This window comes from Ammospiza nelsoni, chromosome 8 (assembly GCF_027579445.1).
Source record: "Ammospiza nelsoni isolate bAmmNel1 chromosome 8, bAmmNel1.pri, whole genome shotgun sequence".
Classification (NCBI taxonomy): domain Eukaryota; kingdom Metazoa; phylum Chordata; class Aves; order Passeriformes; family Passerellidae; genus Ammospiza; species Ammospiza nelsoni.
The window spans coordinates 23,809,958-23,837,358 of NC_080640.1; the positions used below are offsets into that span (position 1 = coordinate 23,809,958).

Sequence of the window (27,401 nt, forward strand, 5' to 3'; positions counted from 1 at the left end):
GTGGAGTCCTTTTTGTTTAATAACACAGCTTGACCAGATGTCAGTAATAAGGTAAAGCTGCGTGCTGGGTGATGATGCTTTGGGATGATCACTGCTTTGGGAGCAGCCTTTGTGTGCTGCCCCTCCCTTGGTGGGAGCCATCAGAGGAGCAAAGGTGTGCAAGGACAGCCAGCAGCAAATGAGAAATGCAAGCCTTGTGTTAGCAAAGGTGAGCCAAGGTGGCGGCCTGTGCTGTTCTGGGGATTCATTACATGCCTGCATGTCCTGAGAAGGCTGATAAGGAAGATATGTGCAAGAGATTTGCAGTCCTGTTTACTTTCAAAGTTGTAAATCAGTAGCACTCTCTTCTTTTAAGGCTGTACTAGGACAAACAAGAATGTGCTAATGGTCTTACCTAAAGTGTGGTGGTTTTAGGCTCTATTTAAAATTTTGCTCTAAAATAAATTTGTTGATAAAGGCAAAGAGCCTAAGTAATCTCAGAGTTTTTAAATTTTTATTATTTCTTAAGAATTAAAGGTGATTATCCATCACGTTGAACTCTAGGCTTGTTTTCTTTCAGGATATTTGTCTTAGGGAGCTTTTGTTAGCTTCATTGCATGGCTGAGAGAGATGTATTTAATTTGAAGAAAACACTTGTATTGCAATATACTTCATCTAGATGCTTTAATGTTACCTGTGTGATTGGGCTAATTGAGTCGATCATAATTTTTATGGATCTATTCCCATAACACCCTGGGAAAGTGTATTATTCCACTGCTGTTAAATAGCTGCATAGATGAACCTATGACTTTGCCAGACTTCCATGGGAGGAGTGATGGGGAAGTGAATGCACCTTCCCAGTCCCTTGTCTAGGACTCCAAATAATGGAAAATATTCTCCCTTTTTATTATGTATGAAACATATGTGCAGCTACACGTTAGTGTAGATAGTGAGACTTATATAAATTACTGATTATTTTACATAAATTATCCATGTTCTACAAAAGTCAAGCCTCAAGAAAGGTCTCTTCATATTTATTTTTAAAGATTTTTGGAAGAGAGTGTGCTTACATTTTACAAATGGGCAACTAGAATATACATATTTACAATTTGCAATTAGATGTAGGTCTTATTAATTATGTAAGAAACACTTGCTATATTTTTGTAATGAGAAACCAAGTATCATGTAACAATTAAGAATTCTAATATCAGATACTATTAATTCTGCCCAAATTAAAATTAATGCATTTTGTAATATTGGTACACAATTTCAGAAATATCTAGGAAATAAGTTTTATTTTCAAAAATGATGTTGGGATTAAAGAGTCTTCATCCTCGAAGTCAGTGAATAGTCAGGCTTCTTAAGGAATTATCTAGACTTGCTCTATAATCACTGTAATCAGAAATAGATATGTCCAGGGTGCAATTTGTGCCACCCATTTTTGACATCTGTCTTAGTGAAGGACAAAGTGTCCTTGGAAAGTACTGCTCTGTTGACTGTTGATGGAACCTGGATGGTTAGCTAACGCTAAAACCTCTTTTTGAAATGGATAATATTGAGAATCCAGGCCAAAGTTTTTGGTCCCTTTGCTAAAGTAGGAGAAAAATCACTAACCAGAAGTTTTGGTTTCTTTGTTTTCTGTGCAGAAATCACCAAGAAAGCTAAAAGGATGAGTCAACCATATAACCATATTCTATTTAAATTAAATAAAATTAATTATCTTAATATTTTTTCAAAGCTTTACTTGCTCTTAAAAGTTTTTTTTATACCACCATATAGAACTCGAAGGCTAATACTTCCTGCCATGAGCTAAATGTCAGAGAGAATTTGAGCTGTGTTTGGGGTTTGTTTTTTGGTTTTTTGGTTTTTTGTTTTTTTGTTTTTTTGTTTTGTTTTTTTTAATTTTGGATTTCATCATACATTCACAAAAAACAGCATTGTTCTGGATTCTGTAAAACCAGTGCAGGGATCTGTCCATACCATACGCATTTTAACAATGCATGTTAGATACCTGCTCTGAAATAGAAGCCAGAGCTGGTTGGAGATCTGTGTGTTGTGTAACCCAGTCCCTACAGACCTAAATTAATTAGACAGCTCAGCAAGTCCAAGCTTTACTGGCCGAGGGAGATGTCTTGTGCCTCTTTCTAAAGGGGGAGTAAATGCTTTTGAGTTTTGGATTTTTTTTAATTGTTGTGGTACTTGTGTGCAGGTTTGCAAGTAAAATTGCTTTTCTGCTGATTAGGAATCCTAAAAATTCCTTTTGTATTAGACAGAATATTTATTGTTTTTTCTAGAAGTGCTTGAGATTAATTTTTCAGCTCCATTTCTTAGGAAATCCAGAACCATATTGCTCAAAGCAAGAGAACTATTTATTGTTATCCGACACGACAGAGCACACCAAGATTTTACACAGATTTCAGGTTTGTTTTTACACAGACACTGGCACATGTGCATTTCCTTTCACTGATGTTTAAAAAAGTTCAAGTAACCATCTCCAGCCCACAAATTTATATATGTAGTGTACAAATTGCAGTAGCATAAAACAGCATGCTCTTTTGCTTTATTTAAATTTCTGGTAGTACTGTATCATTAATTCCTTTTTTTCCCACTGGAACTTCAGTTACTCTTTGTGCATTTTGTTTATATTTTGAGGTCCCTATGATGTTTTCTAAACAACAGTTTTAGAATTTTAAGAAATTAAAAGCTCTTAGTAGTTTTACTGTCATAATTTGTCTGTAAAAATATGGATTCTTTTTTTCCCCAAATGACTTCAAGGAGAAACTTGTTCAGCCCATGAGACAGAATTGTGGAGGTGCTGCAAACTCAGTCACGGATTTGCTGATCTCTTGATGTTTATTTGGATATTTAGGGCTTCCTTTCATTGATGCAATATGCCTGATAATAAAGATTGTGCAGTTAAAACACTGCACAGAAGTTGACTACCCTGTTCATGGCATGTCTCGATTTTCTGCAGATATACCAATAGCTAAAGTAGCCTTGCTTTTGTTTTAGGAAGTGAATATGGCTGCAATGTAGACATGAAGTGTATGTGCTGAAAAACATAGATCCTTTGCATTGTCTGTCTCTAATTGTAAGTGATAGAACTGCTGTTTATCATGGGTTTTAAAGTGCTTTTTTATCATGGGTTTTATGAGGAGAAACTCCAATTCTTGGACATTTAGAAGGAGAAACTCCTACCTCTGATTTTTAAATATCAGACAAAGAGCATAATTTTACATCTCAGTGATAGCTAATGGAAGGAGAAAAACTAGAACTTCTCAAGATCTGGTGTTTAAAAACCAATGTTGATTGAGGAAGACCAGTAAATGCTGGAATACTTTTGGAGGGGTGCCCTTAGAAGAGGAATTCTTCATGACTAAGAGCATCTTTGTAAAAATTAGGTCTTGTATTTCTATTGATCAGAGTAAGATGAATAGTTCCAGGGATAATTAAACCAGGGACAGAGACACAGCTTTACGGTATCATGCCCAGTTCATTTTTCACCAAAAATCATTATATTAAAAATAAATATTTACATTTGTGTTCAGTACTTCTGTTGGGAAACATAGATCTGTAGCAACAGAGTTGAGACCAGTGCAAACAGCAATTGCATTTCCCTGCAGATTTTGGGCAGAAACCAGTAGTAAATTACCTGGCTATAAGTACTTCATGCAAAGGGTCAGTAATGAAGAGTCATAAAAGCCTGCAGCCAATATCTTCACCTGCAATTTATACTACTGGATGCATCAGCGTTCAGGTTTTTAAGCTGAAACATCTTTAAAACACTGATTTGAGAAAGCAGAGAGCACATCTTTTGACAATGAGTCATGTTAAGTATGAAATTTGGGTTCTTGTACTTGTCCAATATTTCTGATTTTTTGCCCTGGTCTTAGAAACTATGTACTTGGTTTTAGAGAAGATACTTTACCCCACTTGAATTGCTGCAACTGTTTTAAGGAGGAAAGGTTCTAACACAATTGCTGCTAGAATAACGATGAGCTGGTTTATAAGCTTCTTTAAGTGCAGACAATGTTTTCTGGTTAATATTTTGAATATTTGATGCAAAAAATGTAAATTACTAAAATACTCTGCATCAGGTCTTCCATTTAGCATTATCCTTTCACACTGCGGAGTAAACTAATGAATTACAGCATGATTACATAGCACATAATTAACTTTGTAATTAATATGCAACTGCCACTTAAACTAAAGTACTGCTTATAAAGATGTACGGCAATAGTAAATCACAGGTCAGAAGTAGCACTTTGGAATTTTCAAAAGAATGAGAGTAAATGCAGAATCACTTACAGCAGCAAAGTAAGTTAATTAAAAAGCAGATTAATTGTGAATGTCCTGTTTAATTTTAAATACCTTTGCTATTTCTTTTCCCTGAAGAAAGAACAAATTTAAAGCCTAACTCATTCATTGTTTTCTTAGATGACATATTTAAAAATGAGCGTTAAACTGTCCTGGTTGAGATTAGAATTTGGTTAATATTCCTTTCTCGTCTTGGTGCATGAAAGGGTAGCATGAAACCAGCAACCTTTTACTTGAATGAATTCCAGCTTTCTGCCATGGTCTTCTTTTTTGGCTTGATTTTCTACATCAAGGCAGTGAAACAAAGTTAGTCAAACCAAGTCCATGCTTTGTTTTGCTGATTTTTTTTTTAATGGAGAATGAGGGTTTGTTCTGTGCTATTGTAACCAGTGAAGAATGACAAAAGGTCTGAGTTCATTTACTTCAGACAAACTGTTTCTTTGCCACTGTCCCATTTGCTGGTACCCCCAGCAGTGGTGCTAATGCTGGATGCCCTGGTGCAGACAGATCACATGCTTCACAGGCATGCAGGACGGCACAGCAGTAAAATTGCATCTCTTGCTGCAGATTTCCAAAGTATTAGCTGTCCTTTCCTATAGCCTTTTCTTTTCCATCCGTCTCCATGTGAAATACTATTGATAATGGCCGGGAATTGAAATCCCTGATGTAGGTGTGGCCATACTACCTTGGTTCAGACGGTGCTTGGCCAATGGAAAGCTCTATTGAAAATGGTACCAAACAGAGTATGCTGAAGTTTTAGGGTTTTTTTTCAAATAGAAATAGCAATTTTGGAGAACTCTGTAGCCAGAGGCCGTGGGAATCTAAGTGTTACAGCTCTTTAGCACCTTTCTGACCTTCTGAAGGTGATGCAGTACAGGAACTAGACCCTGTAGTTATATGGGATGCTGTTCATGTTGTCAGTACTTCAGTATGGGCTCCTTGATCTATAGGTTGTACTTGATCTCCTCTTATATCCTGCTTACTGTCTGGTTAAAAGAAATTAACAGGACAGATGTCACAATCAGTAGAAAATGGCTACCCTAAGCATATAATGCATCTTTTAAAAGATTTAGTGGGTTTTGTTAATGTTTCTTTTGTGAACCAAACTATTTTTCATGTTGAGCAATACATGACAAACAGCTCTAACTTTTGAACTGAACCCCTTTGATTTCTGTGTTCAGTATTGTTGGGTTGCTTCATCCACATGATGCTACTTTTTTTCTCTTCAAATGGCTATCTGAAACTTCTGACCTGGAACAAAGAGTGATAGATGCTTCACAGTTGCTCTTCATTCTAGATAAATAATCATTCAGGCATAATTACATGCATCTCTCAGAATTCATGAATATCTGCTGCCTGCTTGAATAGCTGGGAGGGAATATACATTGCCCTTACAAATCCTTCAGAATAGGCTGCTGCTTGTATTGTATTTAGGAGGGGAAAAAACAGGAAACAAACAACACCACACACCAAACAAAAGGGGAAAAAACCTAAAAGCCAACCAGAAAACCACCCAAACAAAAAATCAGAAACCACAAATTCTTCATTTTCTGTTTGCTGGCTATGTTTTTCTTCATTGATTGCCATACTCAACAGGCTGATTGCCATGAAAATTGACATGTAAGAATAATCCTAAAATGTAAGAGTAATCCTGACTTACTCTTCAAAAATAAAAAAAAAATAGTGGAAGTAGGGTGTGCACCATAAGTAGAATCTAACCTAATGGAACTTGGAAGGAGGCATGTCATTTGGGTTTCATGTGTCACTTAGTGGGTCATAATGTGATAAACAGGTCAGTTTTATAATCATCAGATTTTTGCCTTAGTGGCTCAAAAGGGAAATGAAGCTTTAGGGGAGGTATGTTTTTTCTGAAAATGATGTGTGGTTAATTCTTGGAGGTTCAAATTCTCGGCATTATGAACAGATGCTTCTGAACTAATCTCAAATGTCACATTTCATGCATAAACCCTGGGGGATTAGCAATATCAGGGTTCCCTGAGAGTATTCTTGGAGGTTTAACTTAATACTCTCTCAGGGAAGTGTCCCACCTACTAACTTGATGAATGCTTCCAGGCCTTCCCGAAGGCCTTCTCTCTAATGCCAATCCAAATAAGGCCAGGGCAGAGGGGACACAAGCAAGATTCTGCAAAGCAGTGGGGCTTTGAGGCAGCCAGTAAAAGTCATGTGGTGTAGAAAAGTCTGAGATCTCATCAGAAGAGATACCATGATTTGATTTTACATTAAAATGGAAAGTCATCAATATCTGGTAGAGGAAAAATCACAGCTCCATAATTATGATTGAATTAGTCGTAATAGTTGGGAGAAACGCAGACAGTTTAAAATATGAAAAAGTTAATCTCCTGTCTAGCAAATGCCCACTTTTCTATTTTAAATATTTCAGTGACTGTTCAGAAAAGCTTTAATTTTAAAGGAGTGATAAGTAAAAAACTCACTGTTGCCTGGAAATAAAGGTGCTTGTGATGGATGCTTTGATAAACTCTCTAGCTGTAGAGGAATTGACAGCTATGTTTTTAGCATATTAGCCAGCTTTTTTTACCTTGTAATATAGATTTGATATGTTAGGTTTAGATAAAAAAAAAAACCCTAAACCCAGAGAAATTCTTCCTTAAGCCTCTGTTAGAATGAGTTCCTGTCTAAACAGAAGATAAGAGAGGGGGTTTAGCTGCAGTTCTCCTCCATCTATGTGGATGTTTTTGTGATGAGGTTATAATATATGTTAACACTATGCTGACACGGACAGCTCTAGCCAATAGGTTAAAATTGTTAGGTAATTTGTCTTTTTGACAGATCTCGTCTCCATGTCCAGCAATTTATATGACCTTCCAACTCTGATATTTTCCTTGCCAGTGTGTGTCCTAACCAGCTCCCTTCTACCCATGGGCCCTGCCTCATTCTCAGAGACTGACAAGGCAGCCTGTGCTTCACTGAACCTGTGAGGAGGCTGCTGGGTCACCCTCAGGGTTAAATGCTGCTTTATTCCATTGAGTGTTAAATTGCTTGTTCAATTCTTGGACATGTTTTCTTAAATGGATGTTTTAAACTAATTTAGAAATTCAATTTCTCGCAGGTAGAGCCATGGCAATATGATGCATCAAACAAAATGTATCACATTTCCGTGGTTTCCCCTCACAATTTAGTACATGGGGTGATTCGTAAAAACCTAGGCTGAAGCTAGGCATGCTCTGCATCATAGATGAATTAAGCTGCAGAATAAAATCCTTGTTTCTGGGACAAGCTTGCTGAGTATCAGTTGTGTGAGCTTTTCTCCTAGGTTCTGTAACACTCAGGATTTGTTGTTTGATCTTGCAACCAAGCATTTACCTGAGTTTGTAATATGAATTCTTTCTTCCCCAGCATTTCATCCCTTTCTGTGTGCACATGTATGCTGATGTCTGTATTTGCATGTGTTAGCTCAATCAATAGCAGATCTGTTGGCTTTCACAAGGAAGGAGGCTTATTGAAAAATTCTGTGCTGGTGAGGTGCTTTTCACAGGCTAGTCAGAAAGCTCTTGAGAACTTTGCTGCTAACACCCATCAGAGGTTTTCTTCCCATAGCTGCACAACAGCACTGCAGTTGCTATGCAGCTCATTAGTGAGTCTTGACTCTGTGACAGGTGTGATGTATTAAAAGCATTTGTATTGCATAACCATGTTTAAAAAAAAACTTGAATTGCAGGTAATATAAACCAATCTTTTCTAGAGATCTGAACAAGTCCTGAAGGAGAAGCTAAGGCAAGGGGGGAGCGGAGATGGCAGCTCTGATAGCCTGAAGAGGTGGCAGCAATAGACTAACTTAGGTCCTCAGCAGTACTTGAGAGACTTGAATAAATTAGAGTCATCCCAGGAAACAGATACCTAAATGGATTTCAAACCATTTCAGAGAATGAATCTGTATTCCTAACGTCAGCTGGAAGTAGAATAGGACAGTCTATTAACATTGAGCTTCTTGTGACAGACAGGGAAGGAAGGATGGACTTAGTTGTTATGACACTGTCTGGGGCTTAAGTGAAAGATTCAAAATTGCCTGTGTTGACACCTTGGACAAATCACCTAGAGAGCATGCAACTGAGCTCCTCCAATGTACCTCTGCTGTAGAAGAGACCAGAGTAACAAAACTCTAGTAGAGAGCAAGTTTGGCTCCCTAAAATAAGGTCAACATTTGAGCAAAATACCTTTCCACTTAGCATTTTTGAAAAGTGTAGGATTTTGTTGCTCAGCAGTAGAAGTCACAGTGTTGCATTATAACGTCATACACATCCCTCTACATGTTTTCAGGCTTATTGACGGCAGTTAAAAAAGAAATTTATGTGGAAACTGGATCCATTCTCATGGAAAGTAAAATGGGAAGAAGCTTGAAAATAGGCAGTTTGTCCAATGGATTTTATAACACTTGCTGGTGGTAGTATGTCATTCTGTGGAACCAAGATCCACTGACTTTTGACTGTTATCATGGGATATTTTCAGGGACTGAATTGACCATACAGTCAATTACTGATCTTACAGTACCCTAACGGGTTTCCATTTATTTGTTTCTTTCTTTTATTAACAAGTATATGATTGAATTCATATAAGTGCTTAATAAACACTGATATTTCATTGAAAATCTTAGAAAGATCATTGTAATGCTTTAATGATTGCAGAGGAAAGTGATTAATGTTGCTTAACTTACACTCTACAGAGTTTGATGCAGAGTTGTTTAGTTTTGGGGTTTTTTTGATTGGTTGCTAAAACAAATTACTTTCAATACATGTATTTTTGTGTCTTTCTGGGCAGACATAGGTCTCCAGTTCTTCAAGTTAGGGTTCTGTTTAGTATTGCTTTCTTCTTCTTTGGCTTACAGCTTCCTTTCTGAACACAATCTTGTGCAGTCAAGAAAGGTTCAAGCTCTGATCTTGTCCTATTGTTCAGATGGTCATAATGCCTAGGATTATAGTAATACCTCTGTATTCAAGCTGGTAAGAAAAAGTTGTCAAATAATTCTTATTTTTCTAAAGAGAAGTGATTGTTGAAAAGGACTGGGAAGTCATACTTTGTCCTGTGGTTTTTCATAAAAATATTTTGTCATGTATTCTATTATAGCAATCCTGTTTGTCTGTACCTCTCCAGTATTTGTGCCAACCTGTAAAAAGGTTAGTGAATTTTGTTCTGTTAAACTTTTATTTTAAAATCATTATTTTCTGCATCTGACTTAAGGACTTGTTTAATTGTTGCTGCTTTGCTGTTTGCCAAAAGCCTAGAAGTCTGCTGTTGGAGGAAGACAGTGTTTATGCCAGTGTTTTCTTGCTTCTTATGCTTTGTACAGTTGAAACAGTGAAATTAGAAGCTGAGAAGTGTCTAGACAAAAGAAAGAGCTCTGCATTGTTTAGTTGTTTACTGTCTGCCATTTTGAATACCACCATCACCTTAGGAGGAAAAGCTACAAGTGCCTAGGTCTTAACCACCTGGTAGACAGCATAGAAAGATAAGAGAGTAGAAATTTCCTTATTCAGGACTGGTGAGTATCTAAATGTATTACAAAGGACAGTGGAGTCAGGCTCAATATCTTACCTATGGGAAAGGTAGGAAAGTGAGGGTCAAAGAAGTCCTTAATCTGAAGTAGTTCAAGTTTGTGGCATGGCTTTTTGATTGGGAAGGAAGAACTGCTGTTTACTAAATAACTCCTTCTTCATGAATTGGGGTATGTCAAGTGAAACAAAATCAGAAAAAATAACTCTCACATCTGATCCTGTTTGAATTGCTTCCCTTGTCTCAAATGGGACAGGAGCAAATGGACTGCTCCTGGAACATGACTTGTTTCATGCCAACCTGTCCTTTCTTTTTATATCCCTGCCTGGAGCAGTCATGCAATAAGCAGGAACCTTTTTAATCCTGTAATATAATATATTGGGCAGCTAGGCTTTTTAATCAATGAACCATCTCTCAAAATATATCGCTCCAAATTTCAGATCTAATGCACTTCAGTTATTCTGGAAAAGAAAAAGTGCCAAGATGTAACCACTCAAGGATCACAAAAATCAAGAACGAAAGACAAGGAGCTGTAGGTACAGCTGTAGCTGTACTCTCTGCAAGGTTTGATATTGTCACAATAACATCTCTCTCCTTGAGTTCATCAGAACCTTTTTAGAGGGGATACTTGTTTCCTTTTCAGGGTAGCCAAGTGTTGTTTCCAAGAGTCATTACACTGACTCCTGCCTGCTGAAGGCTTTGCAGTGTGGCTGCTCTGCCAGCTTTGTATGCGTGTCACCAGCACATCACGTTTTGATCACAATGAAAGCCACTCCAGAGTATGTCTAATCAGGCAGGGCTTCAGAAAAACTTGAAGGCTCTAAAGCTGACCTCTGGAGTCTATAGTGTTGCTGTTGGGAGCAAAGAAGAAAAGTGTGCAGCTTTTTGAGGTCTGTTCCACTGTGCTATAATAACCATTTAAACAAAAAAAATATATAAGAAAGGAAGGATATGGGTAGAAGAAAATACTGTCTGGACTTTAACTGCTTTTATCCATCTGTCACCTGGATGTACAGTCAAAGTTTATCAAGTTAATTCTGTATTTGGAAATCTGGCTGAATGCTGGAAATTTTGTCTTGAAATTGCAGGAAGGGTAACATCAGATGTTTTATCCTTAACTTTGAGTAATGCATTCATTAATGATTTTGCACTGTCACTTCACTGTTCATATTAAACTAGTTTGTGCCAGCCCTAGCCTGAACTGTGATTCATGTTAGGCACTGTGTGTGTTTGGTGGAGATGGCATCCACCCAGCGCAGCACTGGGTGTAACTGGAAAGCCAGAGAAGCTGAAGAAGTGAAGCCTTTGGGGTTGAGAGGAGCTCAGGTCTCTGTTCGCAGGGCTGGCTTTGTCCTGCAGTTATGGGAAAGAGCTTCTGGGCATATACTTTGTAGTAATGATGGTGGTATGAAAAATGCAAGGCAGTCTAAGTGTCTTAGTTTATGGACCACACTATAAATAATTCATTATCAATAGTGTTTCCGTTTACATTGTCTGTAATAAAAATGGGAAGTCTGCCTGCTTCAGTTTGTGCGACAGTTGTCACTCATAAGTTGTCAGGCTCGCTCCTGGTCTGTTCCAGCCGAAACAGCAGTGGGGATGGTGGGAACTGTGCTCTCCTCTTCTTAACACATTGCTTCCTAGTCTTTGCAGGTAGCTTTTGTTCTGGCCAAGGGAACTTTTCTTCTGGCCAAGTTTAGCATTTTTATAGTTGCTGCTTTCAAATACTTGAGAGGATTTTCAAAAACCTGCTGGAGATCTGTTGTGCTCTGCCAAATGCCATTTCAGCTTTGGTTGTGCTATCGCCTGAGGGTGAGACACCTAGTGGAGGTACAGCTAACAGAGATCTGTGCTCTCAGAAGAAATTCTACTGAAATCTGTTCCTGATTATCCCAAGAGGTTTGATAGGGAACTGAGCACATGACAGATCTTTACCCATGGAATTCATAAACCTCTGAAAACTAAATTGTTAAGATTCTTGATAAAAGGCAACTTACCTCATGGTAAGTGTAAAGTTCTCTTTATTTGCCTCTAAAGGAGGTGTGGGACACTGGTAATTATTAGAGGCCAGTTTGTAGATAAAAGGTTCCTCTCCATTGATCAGGTGGTGAGAAAACCAAATGGGGCAGAGGATCATGGATATTTCAGTTAAAATCTTTCTTGAAGGCAGTAGGCTTTGTTGTGTAAAGCTCCTGCAGTATTTTGTAATCTAGGTGTCTGGAAGAATTTCTACCTTACTGGAATTCTGGTCACTTGGAAAGCACGAATAGCAATGACTACACTACAGATAGGCAAGTAGCAGGGATGTGTGCAGATTTGACTTTATTGGAATTGAAAGCATTGCAGTTGGAACTAGTTTTAAAATATGTTGTGTTCAAAATCAATTCTAGGGTGTCCAACGTATTTCTGGGCTTTGTGATAAAGTTTCAGTAGCAATGCATCTGTCCCTTTGGGTGTGTTTCAGGTCCTTGAATACTAGCTGTTGAGACTAACATAAACAGCAGTCACATTTCAAGTCTTCCAGGATATTGTGTTCACACAATGTTTCATTATGTATGTACAGAAGAGTTTTACACGAGGGATACACAGTTATTTGATTTGCTTGTCCAATCCTGGCTCAATTTACCCAGACTCTCAGTACAGTTTCTTAAAATTTAGGATTTGGTGGCGACTTGAAACACTGAATGTTTATCCAATTGTATTGACAATTCAGTAAAACCAAATACTTTGGTTTTTAATGTATATTCTGCAGGTCCAGAAGTATTCATATAGATGGCTATCCAGCCAGTTGCCTTAAAATGAAGATGATAAAAAAGATTATAGACATTACTAAACCTGTAGTTTTGTTTTGTCTAGATGTCCAATATTTCTAGTTTAAGTTACTTAAATGAAAGTAACCCTCTAGCAGTAAATTGTCATAACTCAAAGCAAGTGGAGAGTTTGTGAGAAGCCCCATTTGGATAGCACCTAAAAGCAGTGCAGGCAATGTAATTTGGATGCCAGCAACTGCTCTGTTTCTCCAGTTATAGAAGTTAACAGCCATCCAACATCTACTTTACTTTTTCAGGTATATTTAGTTTTTACAGGTTTTGCTGGTCCTCCTGAAATTTATATTGCTTCTATTCTGGGGAGCTTGGTAAATATTTAAATTTCATCAGAACAGGCCAGAATAATGGCTGATGTCAAAATTGTTGGAGCATGTGTCTGAAAGCAGATATTCAGCTGCTCTGTTCTCCAGAGACTTTGCTGACTGAGCTAATGTTTATTTCTCCGTTCCTTCCCTCTCCCTGAGTGGTCTTCTGCAAAGCAGTGATGCTCTCCCTAGTGGCTTATGAGAAATCATTGGTTTTAGGAAGACTTTGTTATCTCATAAAATGAAAGAAAATATTAATAGATCTTAGTTTATAGATAATAAGAAATTACCATTTACTTTGACTATTTGTCTTCTTTATGTTGCTAAACTTAGTGGGGGAAAAAAAAAAGTACTCCAAATCTATCCTCATTGCTTTACTAGGTGCAGTATAGTTTGGGGATAGGGGATTGTTATATTCTTTGTGTTGCCACTCAGGAATGAGGAATAGAAGTTGTGATGGTGCAGTATCATGAGAAGAAATCAGCAATTTCCCTCAAATGCTACAGTTCAACTTCCAAAACATGCCTGGTTTCATCTGATAAGCAAGAGGGCCTTCAGTGTCAGAATGCAAATCCTTCTGACTTCTAATTCACAGTAGGCTTGAGATAGTTCTTGCTAGGAGCATTTCTTTGGGTTGACCCAGGAGATTTTGACCTCTCTTTGTTATATAGCAGGCTATCTGCTGCAAGAGAGTTGTTATCAGAGCATAGCAAACACAGAGTAACATCTTCAATTTTTGACAGGTAATTGTTAAAAATATTTGCTGCTAGTGCCATCTCTCCTCTGTCCTTTTCTCCTCCTTCTGAGACTGCCTTTCACAGTTTGGCTAGGTCATTACTGTTTCCTCTAGACCTTTAGAAAATGCTTATATTAGGTTGTCTTCTGTAGCTCATCTCTCAGATTTTAAGCAAATAACTTAGGTGCTCATGTCTGGTGCTCATGTAGCTGGTTTCCTTTAGTAGCTAATAAATGTCTAGCAAAAGTAGGAAAAAGTTTCCAGTTCATAGATGTTCTTTGTTGCAGCTCTCTAGGCTCAGCCCCCAGAAGGTGTAAAGCCAGGTGATGTTAGCTATGCCTCATGCCTGTTTGCAGGATTTGGTCAGCAGACACAATGAATTCTCAGCAAATACTTTGCATCTTACCACAGAACCTCTGAAAGAAGCAGCTTTCATTAGGTAAATAAGCAATCCTTGCATGCCAGAATGCAGGCCTTTTTCTGTTCTATGCTCACCTGACTTCTGCAATCCTCCCACTGAGCCCAGAAGGTGGGAAGAGATGCTTGATTCTGCTTCAGTTTGGAGACTGGCAATTTATCAGGGAGAGATTTTTTACATCATTGTTGTGTGAGTGATCAGGGACACTGGTTATGAAATCATTTGAGCACAACCTAGCAAGCTTTTAGGGATGGCTCATTTGCTTGTAGCTGTCCCAATGAGGATTAGTATTTCTTACCTGCAAGCTACAGTACATACAGTAAACCTCTGGATCAGTGGGTTCTGCTGTGAACTGTCAATGTTCGTTCTAGCAGATCTGTCTATATTGGAGTGTCAAAGCCTCTGAGAGCACTATAGCAGGGCTCTGAGCCCTGGCTCCCCAGTAGCACACTTCTACACACTTTTGCCTTTAATTTTGTGTTATTATCTCTTGCTGTTTTAAACTGCAGTGTCCTTTTACCTCCTTGCTCTCCCTAAAGATAACAAGCTGACGGAGCTGGATGGAATGCAGGGAAACCAACCTTATAATACAAGCTTGCAGCAGGGCAATTACCTGTGATCTGCAGATGCTGCTCTGGGTCTGAGGAAACCACTCATTTCAGCCAGCAGGCTGGAGGTGAGGGCTGCCGGTGCAAAAGGCAGTTCATGTGCTTAATGGTTAGTGCTGGCTGGTGACCAGCTTGCCCAGGCTCAAGGGAGCTCTCTCTTACACAGTGTGTGAGGTATTTTATATTTCTATGCCTATACTTTAAGTATAGGTCATATCCCAGTGCTGTCTGTGTGCTTCCAGCTAGCCCGACCACCTTTGCTTTTGTAATCAGGGTGCAGATGTGCTCCATGATTGAACAACTTGTGCACACCGCCGCTCCTCCTCCCAGAGGAGTCAGGCAGGCTTGCTTATGCAAGCTGTCATGCTGTCTTTTTTTCAAAAGCATGTGTGGGTTTGCTTTTGTGTGTATCCGGCTGGCTGTTGGTGCCTGCATATAATGGGCTCTGTGTATAAAAACGTTCCCAAGCACACGGCTGCGGAAACAGCTTCCTTAAACCCGACAAAATTGCCAGCCCTTGCAGCTCAAGCCACCATAAATTACAAAAACCTGCTCCCACCTCCCTGAAGCTGTGCCTGCCGGGCGCTGTGTGCGCGTACACACTCACTTTCCTGCTCTCACAGTCAAAGATGATAGAAAGTCTTCTGGGGATTACTGCACATTTGTAGAGCAACAATGGAAAGCAGCACAGCACAAATATCTATTCTCCTCACCCAGCATAACAAACGCTGCTTTGTCTCACATCTGGCCCTTTTTAATAGCTCAAAGCCAACAGCAGTAGGTATTTAACAGCTTATGGTAAATAAAGCTTTATTAAAACAACTTCCTTTTTAAGTGTTTAATGATGAAAACAGCTTTTCACCTGACATTTTATACTTTTTGTACCGTATCTAGTAGAAGAAATAAATTAGTTCTCATGGATAGATATTAAACTTTTTCCAGCAGATGATCCTTGAAAGCATCTTAGAAAATTCTCGTACTGAAAAGCGGGCTGGGAGCGCTTTGAATGCTGAGTGAGCCATGTGTCTGGGTGCAGACGTGCGGAGCTGCATTGTGCCCGCGCTATGCGGGCTGCCGGGGCTGCGCCTCGGGGCTGGGCTGTGCCGCGGGCGGGCACGGCTGGGGCGGAGGATCCCTGCAATTACACGCAATTAGCAGCGTTAAACCTGGCTGTACACACGGAGGTGCGGTCTGATAGTACAAGAAACAACTTCTTACAATATGTTTAATGGCAAGGGAAATGTCAAGTGGAACTAGATGCTTTTTGTCTCCGGACCGACAAATTTTACCACTAGGACAGGGCGCTAAGAGAAATAATGATTCTTTGATCCATCCCGGGAGCTGCGGCGCTGGTTCCGACCCGGCTCCTCGGGGGTCCGTGCTTCAGGCGACGGAACGCGGCTGTCCCGCCTCCTGTCCTCCGCAGGACTACTGCCCCGGGCTCTTCGGGTCCCCCGCGGGCTCTTCGGGTCCCCCGCGGGCTGTCGCTGTCCCCCCCAGGCTGTCCCGGTCCCCCCCGGTCCCCGCGGCGGGCGGTGGCGCGGCCCGGCGGCGCCCCCTGGCGGATCGCGGCGGTTCCTGCCCTCGCCCGGCCCCGACCCCGCTCCGCCGCAGCCGCTCCCGCCCTCGCTCCCGCCTGGCTTGTTGCTTCATCAAAGTCACTTGGTAGATACAGATTGCCTGCCCTCTCATAGGACCCTCAGCATGCCGGAGACTTGAAGAAAATTATTACTTTTTAGCTGATTGAATAAACAGCATTAACCAACTTGTGTGCTGTGGCGGCAGGGGGCAGGGATGGTTAGAGCTGCTGTGCTGAATCCCGGCTTAAGGAACTGATCTTCATTCTCCCTTCTCACCTACTGTTAAAATTTCTTAACCGATAAAGCTATTTCCCGTGTCTTTTAATTTATGGCCTTCTTGCCTTGAGTGGTCCGAAGTGCCTCCCGATTAGATCTTGTGTGGTGCAGCCCCCGCAGGGTGGCTGGTCCCCTGTGGAAATGGAGACCTGGCGTGAGGCTGTGCTGCTGGCCTCGAGTGCTGCTCACAGCGGCATCCCCTGCTGCCGGGGAAGGGCTGCCTTTCCTCCCCTGCCCCCAGAATGGGTTTGTGGTGGGAAGATTATTTGCTATAAACCTGGTTTCTGGAGGAATGGCGCCCTGTTGCAGGGCAGGGGGTGGGTGGCAGTGCTTGGGGCTGGGCAGCGGCTGATGTTCCAGTGAGCACCACTCCAGCTCCATCTCTGCCCGGCAGTGAGGGTGGGCAGCCTGGGGGAGCAAGAGCACAGGCACCATGTGAAGTCTCTCTAGACTCAGGGACAAGGCTGGGCCTGTTCCAGTGATGGCTCAGGTCTCCCTTGGCCGCAGAGCAGCAGATTTCCCTGGTCCATTGGTCCCACGGGGACAGAGTTCTCACTGTGGATGGCAGATCTGGCCATGAGGAGAGCTCAGCCCAGAGCACAATCCACGCTAACTAACTAAATCCACACTAACTTTCCAAACACTGAAGGATATTAGAATGTTTGAAGTAGTGATGAAATGTTTGGCTTAATTTTTTTCTCCCTCTCTAGGAGGCTGTTCAGGCTGCCTTAGGAACTGGTGGGGACCATGTTTTACTGAGTTGTTTTCTTAATTGTGTTGCTCGGAAGTTCCATTTCTGATATAATAATTGCAGTCTCCTAACCCGAGCTGTCACCCAACACAGAGTGTAGTAGAATCTCGTGAAATTCTCTTTCACGGAGCCAGTGAAAAATTTCTTTTGCTTTTCAATGTGGAAGAGGGTTTTGTAGTAATGGTTTAAAAGATTCAGTATGTTTAGGGTTAAAAAAAAAAGACTAACAGGTCGATACATCTGTTCCTTTAAAAAATGCATTCTCCATTTTTGAGACATCATAAATATGTAGATGAGGCCTCTTTAATTACTGCCTAGGGCTATAAAATCTCAATGCTAGAGGGAGGGAAAAATGAAGAATAATTCACCTTTTTTTTTCTTTTTAAGAGAGAGAGAGACTGGGTCTTTGCCTCAGAAAAGAAAGAAGAATGGGGCTTTTTATTGTTGAATTACCAGAAGGTGCTGGGAACACTTCTTTTTTTGTTTATCCTTTTGGATGGGGTTAGCATGTAAAGCAGTAGTGTACAACCTTTCTGGCTAATGTGTGCGCCAAACAGAAGGGATTTGTTACAAAGCACCAGGAAAATTTCCCTTCTCTGTCCTCCTCTGCCAGTACCCTTAATCCTGATCAGCAACATCCCCTGCTGTCTCTTGAGCTGCTCGAAGGCCGGGATCTCAGCGTGCTGTCCAATGCAGGGCCACCGCAGGCCAGCCAGGGACCCTGCAAAGTCCTTTTCACTTGTGACCTGATAAGTGCACAGCACTTAACCGAATAGAAGTCTGTTCTTATTCAGCCCTGACGGCCTTTCTCTATCTTAAGTACTGTTATTTTCGACTAAGGTGATCTTGCTGCTGCTTTTAAAATAGGATGAGATCGACAGAAAGGGGTATTTTTTTAAATTTCAGGACTTGGATGTGGGGAACGAGGCCAGAGTACAGCAATACCCATGTTGTAGGTATAGTTACTGGAAATTTAATTCTGCTGTTATTTTTCTTCCAGCCAAAATGGTCTGGTGTCAAAATGCTTATTCTGCTGTGGTGAAATTTCTGATCTCTATGATAATTTTCACTTCCCATGTTTAATCTTTTAATTCTTGCTGAGGCCCATGAAAGAGTAATTTCCAGATAATAATGGTTTCCCACTAATAAGCTCTGCGTTTTTTATAGCAGAAATTACTTAGAGCCAGTATGCTCACTGAAAAAAATTACTCTATTTGATGCTCTTATGATGTGTCTGAGAGCAAGATAAAGAAGAGTCTTGCAGCAGTGAGGCAGGGCACTTCAAATACCAAGTGTTGTGTCATTGTGTGTGATGGGGCTCCATGTGTACAATTCTGGCTGCTTGGTTCATGCAGCAAATGTTTGCTGTGCAGGGGAGTAGTGGGCTGAGGGTCTTCTCTTGACCAGGAGAGAATAAATGAGATTGGGCTGTGAAAGTAGCACACTGTCAGCTGGAGGGGCTGGTGGGTGATCGTCCATCCCTGCTGGGAGGGAGAAGAGGCAGAGGGAGCCTGGCAGGGCAAAGACTCGGCCATAGAGCTAATGTCATGAGAACAAGTGGAATTGAGCATGGAGGTGAAAATTCTTCTACCCACTAGGGGAAGGGTGAAAGTTAGAGAGAGCTTTTCTATTGGAGCCATTGGTTTTTTTAAACCAAAACTGTTTGGAGACTGAAATTGATCAGATTGTTACAGAATTTGTGTGCCCTGTCTCTGTAGGAGAGTAGGGGATTGCACTCCCAGTCCTGCCTCCAAGGGCCTCGTTGGGCTTTGAGAAGAAGCCCCATTGCTATGTGGGAGAAATGGCAATTTGGACAAGTACTATAGAAAGTGGTGGCTCAGGTAGCTGATGGCATGATAGCAAACTCTGTTGGTTAACTGTCTGTATGGTTAACTGTAAGGCCGTGAACTGGAGTGGCATTACATGTGTACACATGAAATTGTGTAATTCAAAAATGTCATGACTTTCTTGAAAAAAAAAAAAAAAGGTGTCTCAGTTTGCATGTCTTCAAATTTTTCAACAAACGTCTGTGTGCTATATGTATTTGTTTTCAGTGTACCCTTCTCCATCTGTGCTGATGTTCAATTAAAATGCAGATAATGTGTCCTGGCTTGTAAGATGGATCACTGGTGAAGTACTGTCATGTCTAGGCTAGCTTATCTCTTGATAAATACCTCTGCTGTCCACTGAGAGATTAAACTTGATGACTGCTGAGGTCTGTTTGGGGGTCCTACAGGCAGATAAGACTGTGTAACTGGCTTTTAATAAAGTACATCAATTTACATTTGCTAGAGGACCATTGGATGGCACTTGCTATTGAGAAGGCAGTGGCATAATCAGAAGATAATACTTGCATACTTGGCTTTTCTGTTTCATAAGTACTATAATTTATTGACAGGAATGCTTTATTGAGCCCTCTCGTGTCTAGAGCTTGGAGGTGGGGAGCTTGAGCTGCTGTTCTAAGACCTCATTTAGTTGTCTAGCAGGAAAGATTTCTTCCCCTGAGTCTAATCCAGCAGGAACCATGAAAGAACATCATCAGCTAGGTACAGAAATCTCCAGCAGTTTGGGTGTGTGGGATGCCTGCAGATCTGTGGTCTGGGGTCTGTCTCATTGTGAGAGCTCTGTAATCAAAGTTCCCACCACGGGGAACCCTCTTCTCCTCAAGGGGGTTGAGTATGGACAGTGCTGGAATTGTTTAACTGAAGAGATGTTGAGTTGTGCACCAGAAGTTGTGAACAGTCAGCTTCTCTAACCAGACAAGTATCTGAAAAATTTGCTCTCTCTTATGTGTGTGGAGGGAGTGGAAAAAGTTTTGTCATGAACAGTGCTCCAAATTAACAAACCACTCAGTGCCACTGAAGAGGTTCATGAGGGAGAGGTTTCTGTACAAGATGGGACCTTGCTTGTGCTACCATAAAGTTTGGTGTAAATAGTTTGGTGGTGGCATTTGGGTATATACTTCTGTGCCCACTCATTGCTCATGAACTCCAAACACTACTCTGAGCCTTAATTTTTATTTTCTAGGTTTTCTTTAATGTTACAGGAAGGTTTAATTTGCCTTAAATTGCACTGATTGTTAAGAGATGGACCTAAAGACCACAGGCCATGTTTTTCCAGAAGTAACAAGTAGTTTGTTCAGCTATAGATACATGAATGAACACAGTTTTTCTAGAAGGCAGGAACTGTGCAGCCCTTTGCTCTGAAGATTACGCCTATTCCATAGATTTATTCTAGGTTGTACATCTGGACATTTGTCTTTCTTAAAGTCTAGGCTGTGTTGTGGATCCCAGTCCTTCCTGCCCTGTGATCTTGGCCATTTCAAGGGCTCATGAAATAGATTTGCTGGTCAGAAGAGAGTCCAAAATGTATCTGTTGCTTTTATTTTCAATGCAGAAATCCAGATTCTTCAGGACACACATTTTGTGCTATTTTTGGCCATGTAATACTCTGCTGTGTCTGATTCATTTAATATTTATGGGAGGTATTTTCTCCTAGAGGAAGATTAGGAAGAATCCCCATGCCCTTGTCCTTGCAAAAGCCAGGCTTTCATTGTTATTTGGATTATTATTATTTTATCTCACGATGTGCTCAGGGGTTTCTTGCAAGCATCTCTGTTCAATTGCTCAGGTGGCAGAAGCGTATGGACCATGTTCAGTGATCTTTATTGTCCTTTTTGTCTTGCAGATTGAGGGATTTTAATGGCTTTCAGGTAGAAGAAAGTGGAGACAATCAAAATGAATTCTATGGACAGGCACATACAGCAGACCAATGACCGGCTGCAGTGCATAAAACAGGTGAGTGAAGGTGGAGGCCATTGCTGCTGAATGAGGGCTGGGTGTGGTGTGCCAGCTGTTGCACATTACAGGGTCCTGTTGCTGAAGGAGTGCCCTTCAGAGGGAAGGAATGAAGCACACTAATCTCATGGAAGAGAGTATCTGCTGTGAGAGCTGGTGTATTAACCTCAAAAGCCAAACTTTCCTGTACACCTTTCTAAGAACTCTTTAGCCTGGAGACTCAACAAATCTGTCTCAGCTGGAAGCAGAGTGGTGCTCGTCCTGCCAGCTCAGCCCTGGAGGGTCACAGCGGGCAGCTGTCATTCTAGTGCTCTGAGCACAGTAATCCACAATTCCAATGGGCCAGTTTTGATTTTAATCCAGTGGCTGACCTGAGACCTGCACCGCCTGGAGACTCAGAACTTGGATGGTTGGCATGCCTCCAAGTGCTCAGAGTGCTGCCTAATCAGTTTGCATGGAGATTGCAAAAACTTCTGATTGCGAGGTGAAATTTTCAGAAGCATCTGTTTGTGAAGATGAAGGGCTCTTCACATGCCTCTGCCTTTCAGTGAATTATGGCTCATTTACAGATTTCCCCACTGTAACTGTGCCTGCAAATGCTTTTATAACTGAGCAATGGCAGGGAGGCAGAGACTGTCTTTCCCTGCTTTACTCTTCTCAGTGAACTTTGCTCTCTAGGGTTGCAGGCAGTGTGTATGTATGTTCTTATCCATATGCAACAATCCTAACAGAGTTTTCATAGCAATGGTCCTTTTAGAGGAGGTGAGCAAGAAAATGTTTTTTCACGTTGATGTTTCCTGTATTTATCACAAAATAATGCATGCATGCAGCAAACAGGTGCATAAATGCAAGTTGCACACAGATATTTTCAAGATCCCATCTGGATCCAGGAGATGAGCTCCAAAGTTCATCTCTTCAGACTGGTTGAAATTTTCTGAATTACATAGGAAAAACAGAAACCTGTTATTCCATGAAATAATGTTCCTAAATCTTTTTCACTGTTGTCTGGGCAGTTTTGTTTGTCAGATTGGGTCACAGCATAGTCCTGCTGCTTTAGTTTTTTATTTGTGTTAGCTAAGTTAAAAACCTGCCTGCCTACTTGTGCCCTAGGACGTATGCATATTGCTTCTTGAGGCAGCACAGCATTTCTCTGTTCATAGATTTGTGTTGTAGACACAAGCACCCTAAATCAAAGGAACTGATAAAAGATAAGCGTGGGGGTGGTACTGGATGAGTAGCTCTGGATTTTTAAATTTATTTCTTTAAGGACAACTTCCTCAAGAGAAGCAGCCAAGGGCAAGAGCTGATCTCTCTGTGATGAGCAGCAACAGGACACAGGAAAATGCAGTGACACTGTGTCAGGGGAAGTTCAGCCTGGGCATTAGGAAAAGGCTCTTCACTGAGAGGATGGACACTTACTGGAACAGGCTACCTATGGAAGGGGTCACAGCACCAAGCCTGTCAGAGTTCAAGGAACATCCAGATGATGCCCTTAGTCACATGATTTAATTTTAGGTAGTCCTCTAAGGAGCAGGAAGTTGGCCTTATTATTACTTAGAGGTCCATTCCAATTTGATATATTCTTTGATTCTATAAGAATATGTCCATCTTATTTCATCAAGCTCCATCATTATATTATTATAGCTTTTCCTAGATATTAATGGAAGTTTACATTTTCTAGAATGTGTTGTAATGCAGGAATATGTGGGGTTTTGCAGGTGATACAGAAAAAGATTATAGCTCACACCTAAACCAGATGGTTTTTCTCTCCATATTTCCTTTATAAGAGAGGGTTTCAGAATGAATCAAACAAAGCTGGTTCATAGGTCAAGGAGCAGAAAACAGGAATCTTTTCCTGCAGAATTGCTGGTGGTAATCCATCCTCGCTCTGTGGTGTCTCTCTTTCATCACTCTGCAGTGAAAGTTAATGCATCTAATGGCCCTTCAGAGGCCTGAGGAAAATATGAATTTGAGGATTTCATCCCAGTTTCTTATGAACGACTATCTGGTTCAGAAAAAACATGCTCTTGACTGGTACAAATTGATGTCCTTTTTGGCCCTCCTAGCCCATAGGATGAAGAATGAAGGTTAAATTGCAGAACAATTTAACCTTCTAGCTGTAAGAACAGACCTTTACATCAAGTGGAGACAAATGGAGGATGCTGCTCAGCTCCTTTTTCTAGAGCTGTCAGTTTCTGTGCATAATTTATATTATTTTAATTAGATAAGAGAATATCAAATTACACTTCTTAAAGTTTTAAAGACATAATTTTGCCTATGTAATGGGTACTCTGTCAGTTAAACCACTAACTTCATTTATACATAGTGCTGTTTTGCATATGCAGCTTGGATATTTCTTCAGTGATGAAGGCTGGGGGAAGGGAGGAAGGTCAGGCTGCCCAGAATTTGTGAAGCACTCTCTGTTTTCTTTGATCCTGGAAGAAAGCTTGGGGTAGACCAGGAGCGTGTTTGTATCAGAGGTCAAAGGATGCCTGTAAAGGAGCTGTCCTGCTTGGGAATGCTTGTGAATTCATGGTTCCCCCATTCTGTTTATCCTCAAAAAAAAAAGAGAAGGGGAGAGCTCTTGTTTTCAACTCATGACAATCTGTAGTTAATTAAGACAGTGGCTGAACACTGAAAATATGTCTCAGAAAGCTTTTTTTTTTGTGCAAGTGGCACTACTGGTAGTTTTGTTGGAGAGGAATGACTGTTTTTTTTTTTTTTTAAATAATTTGTTTTGTTGATGAAAGTAGCATCAAAACTGCTGTTTGCTTTTTCATAGTTTCAGAATTTTGTGCTGTTATCTTTGCTGTAGTGGAGAAAGGCAGTTAGTTTCTGTCTCTTTTTGGAAGACACTCAGCTCTCTGTCACAGGGTCATAAATTTCCAGCTTGAGGACATTTACCTTGTTCTTTGAGAGAGGCCATTAGCTGGCTAATACTAGAAAGAGTCATTTCCAGTTCACCCATTGAGAGCTGGACGGCACACTGCCCTGTGCATGTTGAGTTTGGGAGCAAAGCCCTTCCTTGCATGGCCCTAAAAATTATCTGCAGGGGCAGACAAAAATATGTTTGCCTTTTCTTCTGGTCTCTCCCTTTTCCCAGACTGTGAACAAACAGTGCTGCTGTTCCCCTGAGCACACATGTGCTTTTGGGGTGGTTGACACAGCCGTGGTGTGGAGGGTGCACTGCAGCAGGGGGAGAAGGAAAGCCACCCTTCCTTGGCGCCCAGCATCTGCAAGTTTTATAACCCTGCTGGCAGCCAGTGCCTCCTGCAGCCAGACTGAGAGCTGTCTGCAGCCCTCCTTGCCCCTCACTCCAGCCCCTGAGAAATGCTATAAATGGTAATCCATGTGCCTCTTTAACTAGATCAGGTTTCAGCACAGGGTCAGGACAGGCTTCTTTCTTCCCAGCTCTGTGACTTGAGACACCCACAATATCCTTGCTGACTTCTGTTCCAGGATCAAGGTTGTGTTTTACCTTCATCTTTTTTAGTGCTTTAAAGCTACAAACCCAAAACTTGTATATGATCAGCTAGTTAGGAAATGAAGTGTGTGTTAAGAAGTGTTTCAGAAAAGATGAAAGGGCAAACTGAAGAGGTGGCTGTGTATTTATGCTTAAAAAAACCCCAGACTTCTGTGCAAGGCTGGAACAGCTTGTGTGGTCTCTTTGTTGCTGATTCCCTTAGTATTTGTAAGTGTGTGTGCTTTAAAATCAAACATAGCTTTTTTGATGTACAGTGGAAAAAGCCAAAGTAACAGGCTTTCCTTAACACATGCAATTAGTTTGCCATGACACAGGAGGCTCTTCAGGGTACACTGGAGGAAGCTGGATCTTCAGGCTTTTTTCTTTAAGTCTTTGTCCATGCAAACAAAACCACAGAATTACTTTTGTGCAGAGCAAAGGTCTGATGGCCCCTGAGAATTCCCTGCCATATTTGAGGCTGCAGTAATAATCTGTTTATCTGCTCATGGCTCAGGTGGCTCTGGCACAATGTCCATGAAGCTGTGGGGCAGCAGGAGCTGGTTCAGGCAGGCATGGAGCTGAATTTGAGAGCTGCCTTGCTGCCCAGGCACAGTCCTCTGAAGGAGCCAGCTTGGCTCCTGCTGCATAGAAAATCCCAAAAAGAATTGACTGGGTTTCTCAAAGCATTCTTCAGAGCAGTCCAGATGTGTGGCTTTAACGAGATGCTGCCCCTTGCATTTGTTAGGTGATAGAAGCAAATACCAGGCAAAATCAGTGGGTTGGGTAACATCTCTCTACTCTTACTCTAATGGGTCTACTTGAAAAACTTGGAGCTATAATGAATCTAGAGACTTCTACCCTTTGTGTCTCTGTTTGCTGTCAGTCAGTTTTGTAAGGTTTCTGTATGTTTCTTCTGAAATTCTTGCAAAGAAGTAGATGAAAAAACCCCTTTCTATATTGAAATTATGAGGAAGTCTCCCCTTTCAGAAAGGGTGTGTGATATCTTCCCACTGTGCTGGGTACGGCTGTTAGGCTCTGTTCTAAAGCTGTGCTGAAATGTTAGTAACAGGTTAAGGAGAAGTGTGAAAAGGCTCTCTGGTGTCAAAAGTATTAGATCATGGTGGGAACAGGGAAGGCTGGTTTTGCTGCTTGTGTCATGGTACATCAGGGCACACTGAGCTGTATCATCAAATGGTGCAGGAGCACCACGTAATTGGAGACACACGTCACACAGCTGATTTCCAGAAAGCCATTAGCATTTCTCCCCTCTTTCCTTCCAGAAGGCTTGTGAATTGCTGCCTAGCAATGCTTTTTAGTGCCTACCCAGCCATTCAGAGAGATATGCTAAAAGTTGTAATTGCTGTGTGTTTGTGTTGATATTTTCTTGCTCAGATTGGAAACAAGCAAGCCCATTTCTTTCATCACTCAGCAGCTAGGTTTTTGGTAGCTTGCAATTCAGAAGAAAATAGAATTCTTTGTATATTTACATAACTGTTTTTAAGCGCTGAAGTGTTTGAACTAATTCTTCTGCTCTTCAATGTTGTTGTTGCAAACTCATGTAAATGCTAAGCAGTCCTAAACATGTCATTTTTAGTATATTTTGGACTGGCTACCAAGGACTGGTATGAAATTACAGCTGAAAAGATTTTAATAAAAGGAAAAATGCTTCCCATTTCTTTTCATTTGCATGTGCTTACAAAATTGCCCACAGTAGTTTCATATAAATTTCATTCTTGAAGAACTTTGAAAATTAGAAGTATTCTTATGAAGAGTGCATTTATTTAGAATATACTGGTTTTTTGTATTCTATATAAGTGTTACAGACGTTTTAGCAGCTAAATGTGAAATAACAAGGCTAAAGGGGAAAAAGACCTTTTCCTTAAAAAGACATTTGATGGGGCTCAAGTTTTACAGTTTATTGGTTGAATGGTCCATCAGTATTATGTTAGTAGCTACATTTTTTGTATCTATTTTTCTGAGGCCTATAGCCACAAGTTCTTTGTCTGCTTTTGTGCTCAGTCTGTTGGAATATTCCTCTGCTAGACTAAAGTACGTTTAGGAAAAACTGACAGCAGACCAGCTTTCCTGGCTCCTCTAGTCCATTTAGAGACTTGTCAGTCAACATTCCTGCTCATTAGATCCTGCATCCTGGTAGGGAAGCTGCAAGGGAAGGAGCAAAGAGGCAATTTGCTGGAAGCACTTCTGGTGGGGAGGGGAAAGAGAGCACCTTCTTGTTTGCAGTATTTGGCTGGTTTGTTTATCTGACAGGGCTCCAGTGGGTGGAACATAACCCATCATGTTGTGAGATGGATTGGTAAAACTGTGGCAGCTTCACTTTGCCCATTCCCAGTTCTGCTGCTTTACTGCAGCACCTGTCCTTGCGGGCTGGGGTGTTATTACTCTTAATATTAGTTGTGTTAGTATCCTTAGGATTTCCATTTCAACATGGAAAGTGCACATTTTAAACTCAGGCAGAAAACCTCCACGACCCATAGAATTTACTATAATTTAATTCTTTCCTGTGCAACAAATTATCTGGCCTGTGGTTTAAAATTCTTTGGACAAATAAGGATGAATATTTGAAAATTCTGTAAGTGGAGTCCATGTCACCTTGGTGTCAGATGAGCATAGGAAGTCCTTTTTGTCAGCAGCTGGGTCAAGCTCTGCAGTGAAAGTGTGACACAGCTGGTGATATCTCTGACTTCTGTCCTGCCATTTCTGGATCTTCCTTCTAACATACTTGCTGTTTGAGTTGCTGCTATTGTGTGCAACAGCAAATCCATAGAGGTATGCCTTAGTTTGCAGGTAAGTTTTTTA

At 40.9% G+C, this 27,401-nt stretch overlaps 1 protein-coding gene across 1 annotated transcript in view; it reads left to right on the forward strand.

The window, feature by feature from the left end:
* The window catches only part of ZMIZ1 (zinc finger MIZ-type containing 1), a 337,453-nt gene that overhangs the window by 161,128 nt on the left and 148,924 nt on the right, over positions 1 to 27,401 (forward strand). Inside the window, exon 4 of the mRNA XM_059476742.1 lies at positions 21,012 to 21,121. Within this exon, the coding sequence (XP_059332725.1) occupies positions 21,062 to 21,121 (60 nt within the window). The 5' untranslated portion in view covers positions 21,012 to 21,061. The remainder of the gene's footprint in view (positions 1 to 21,011; positions 21,122 to 27,401) is intronic.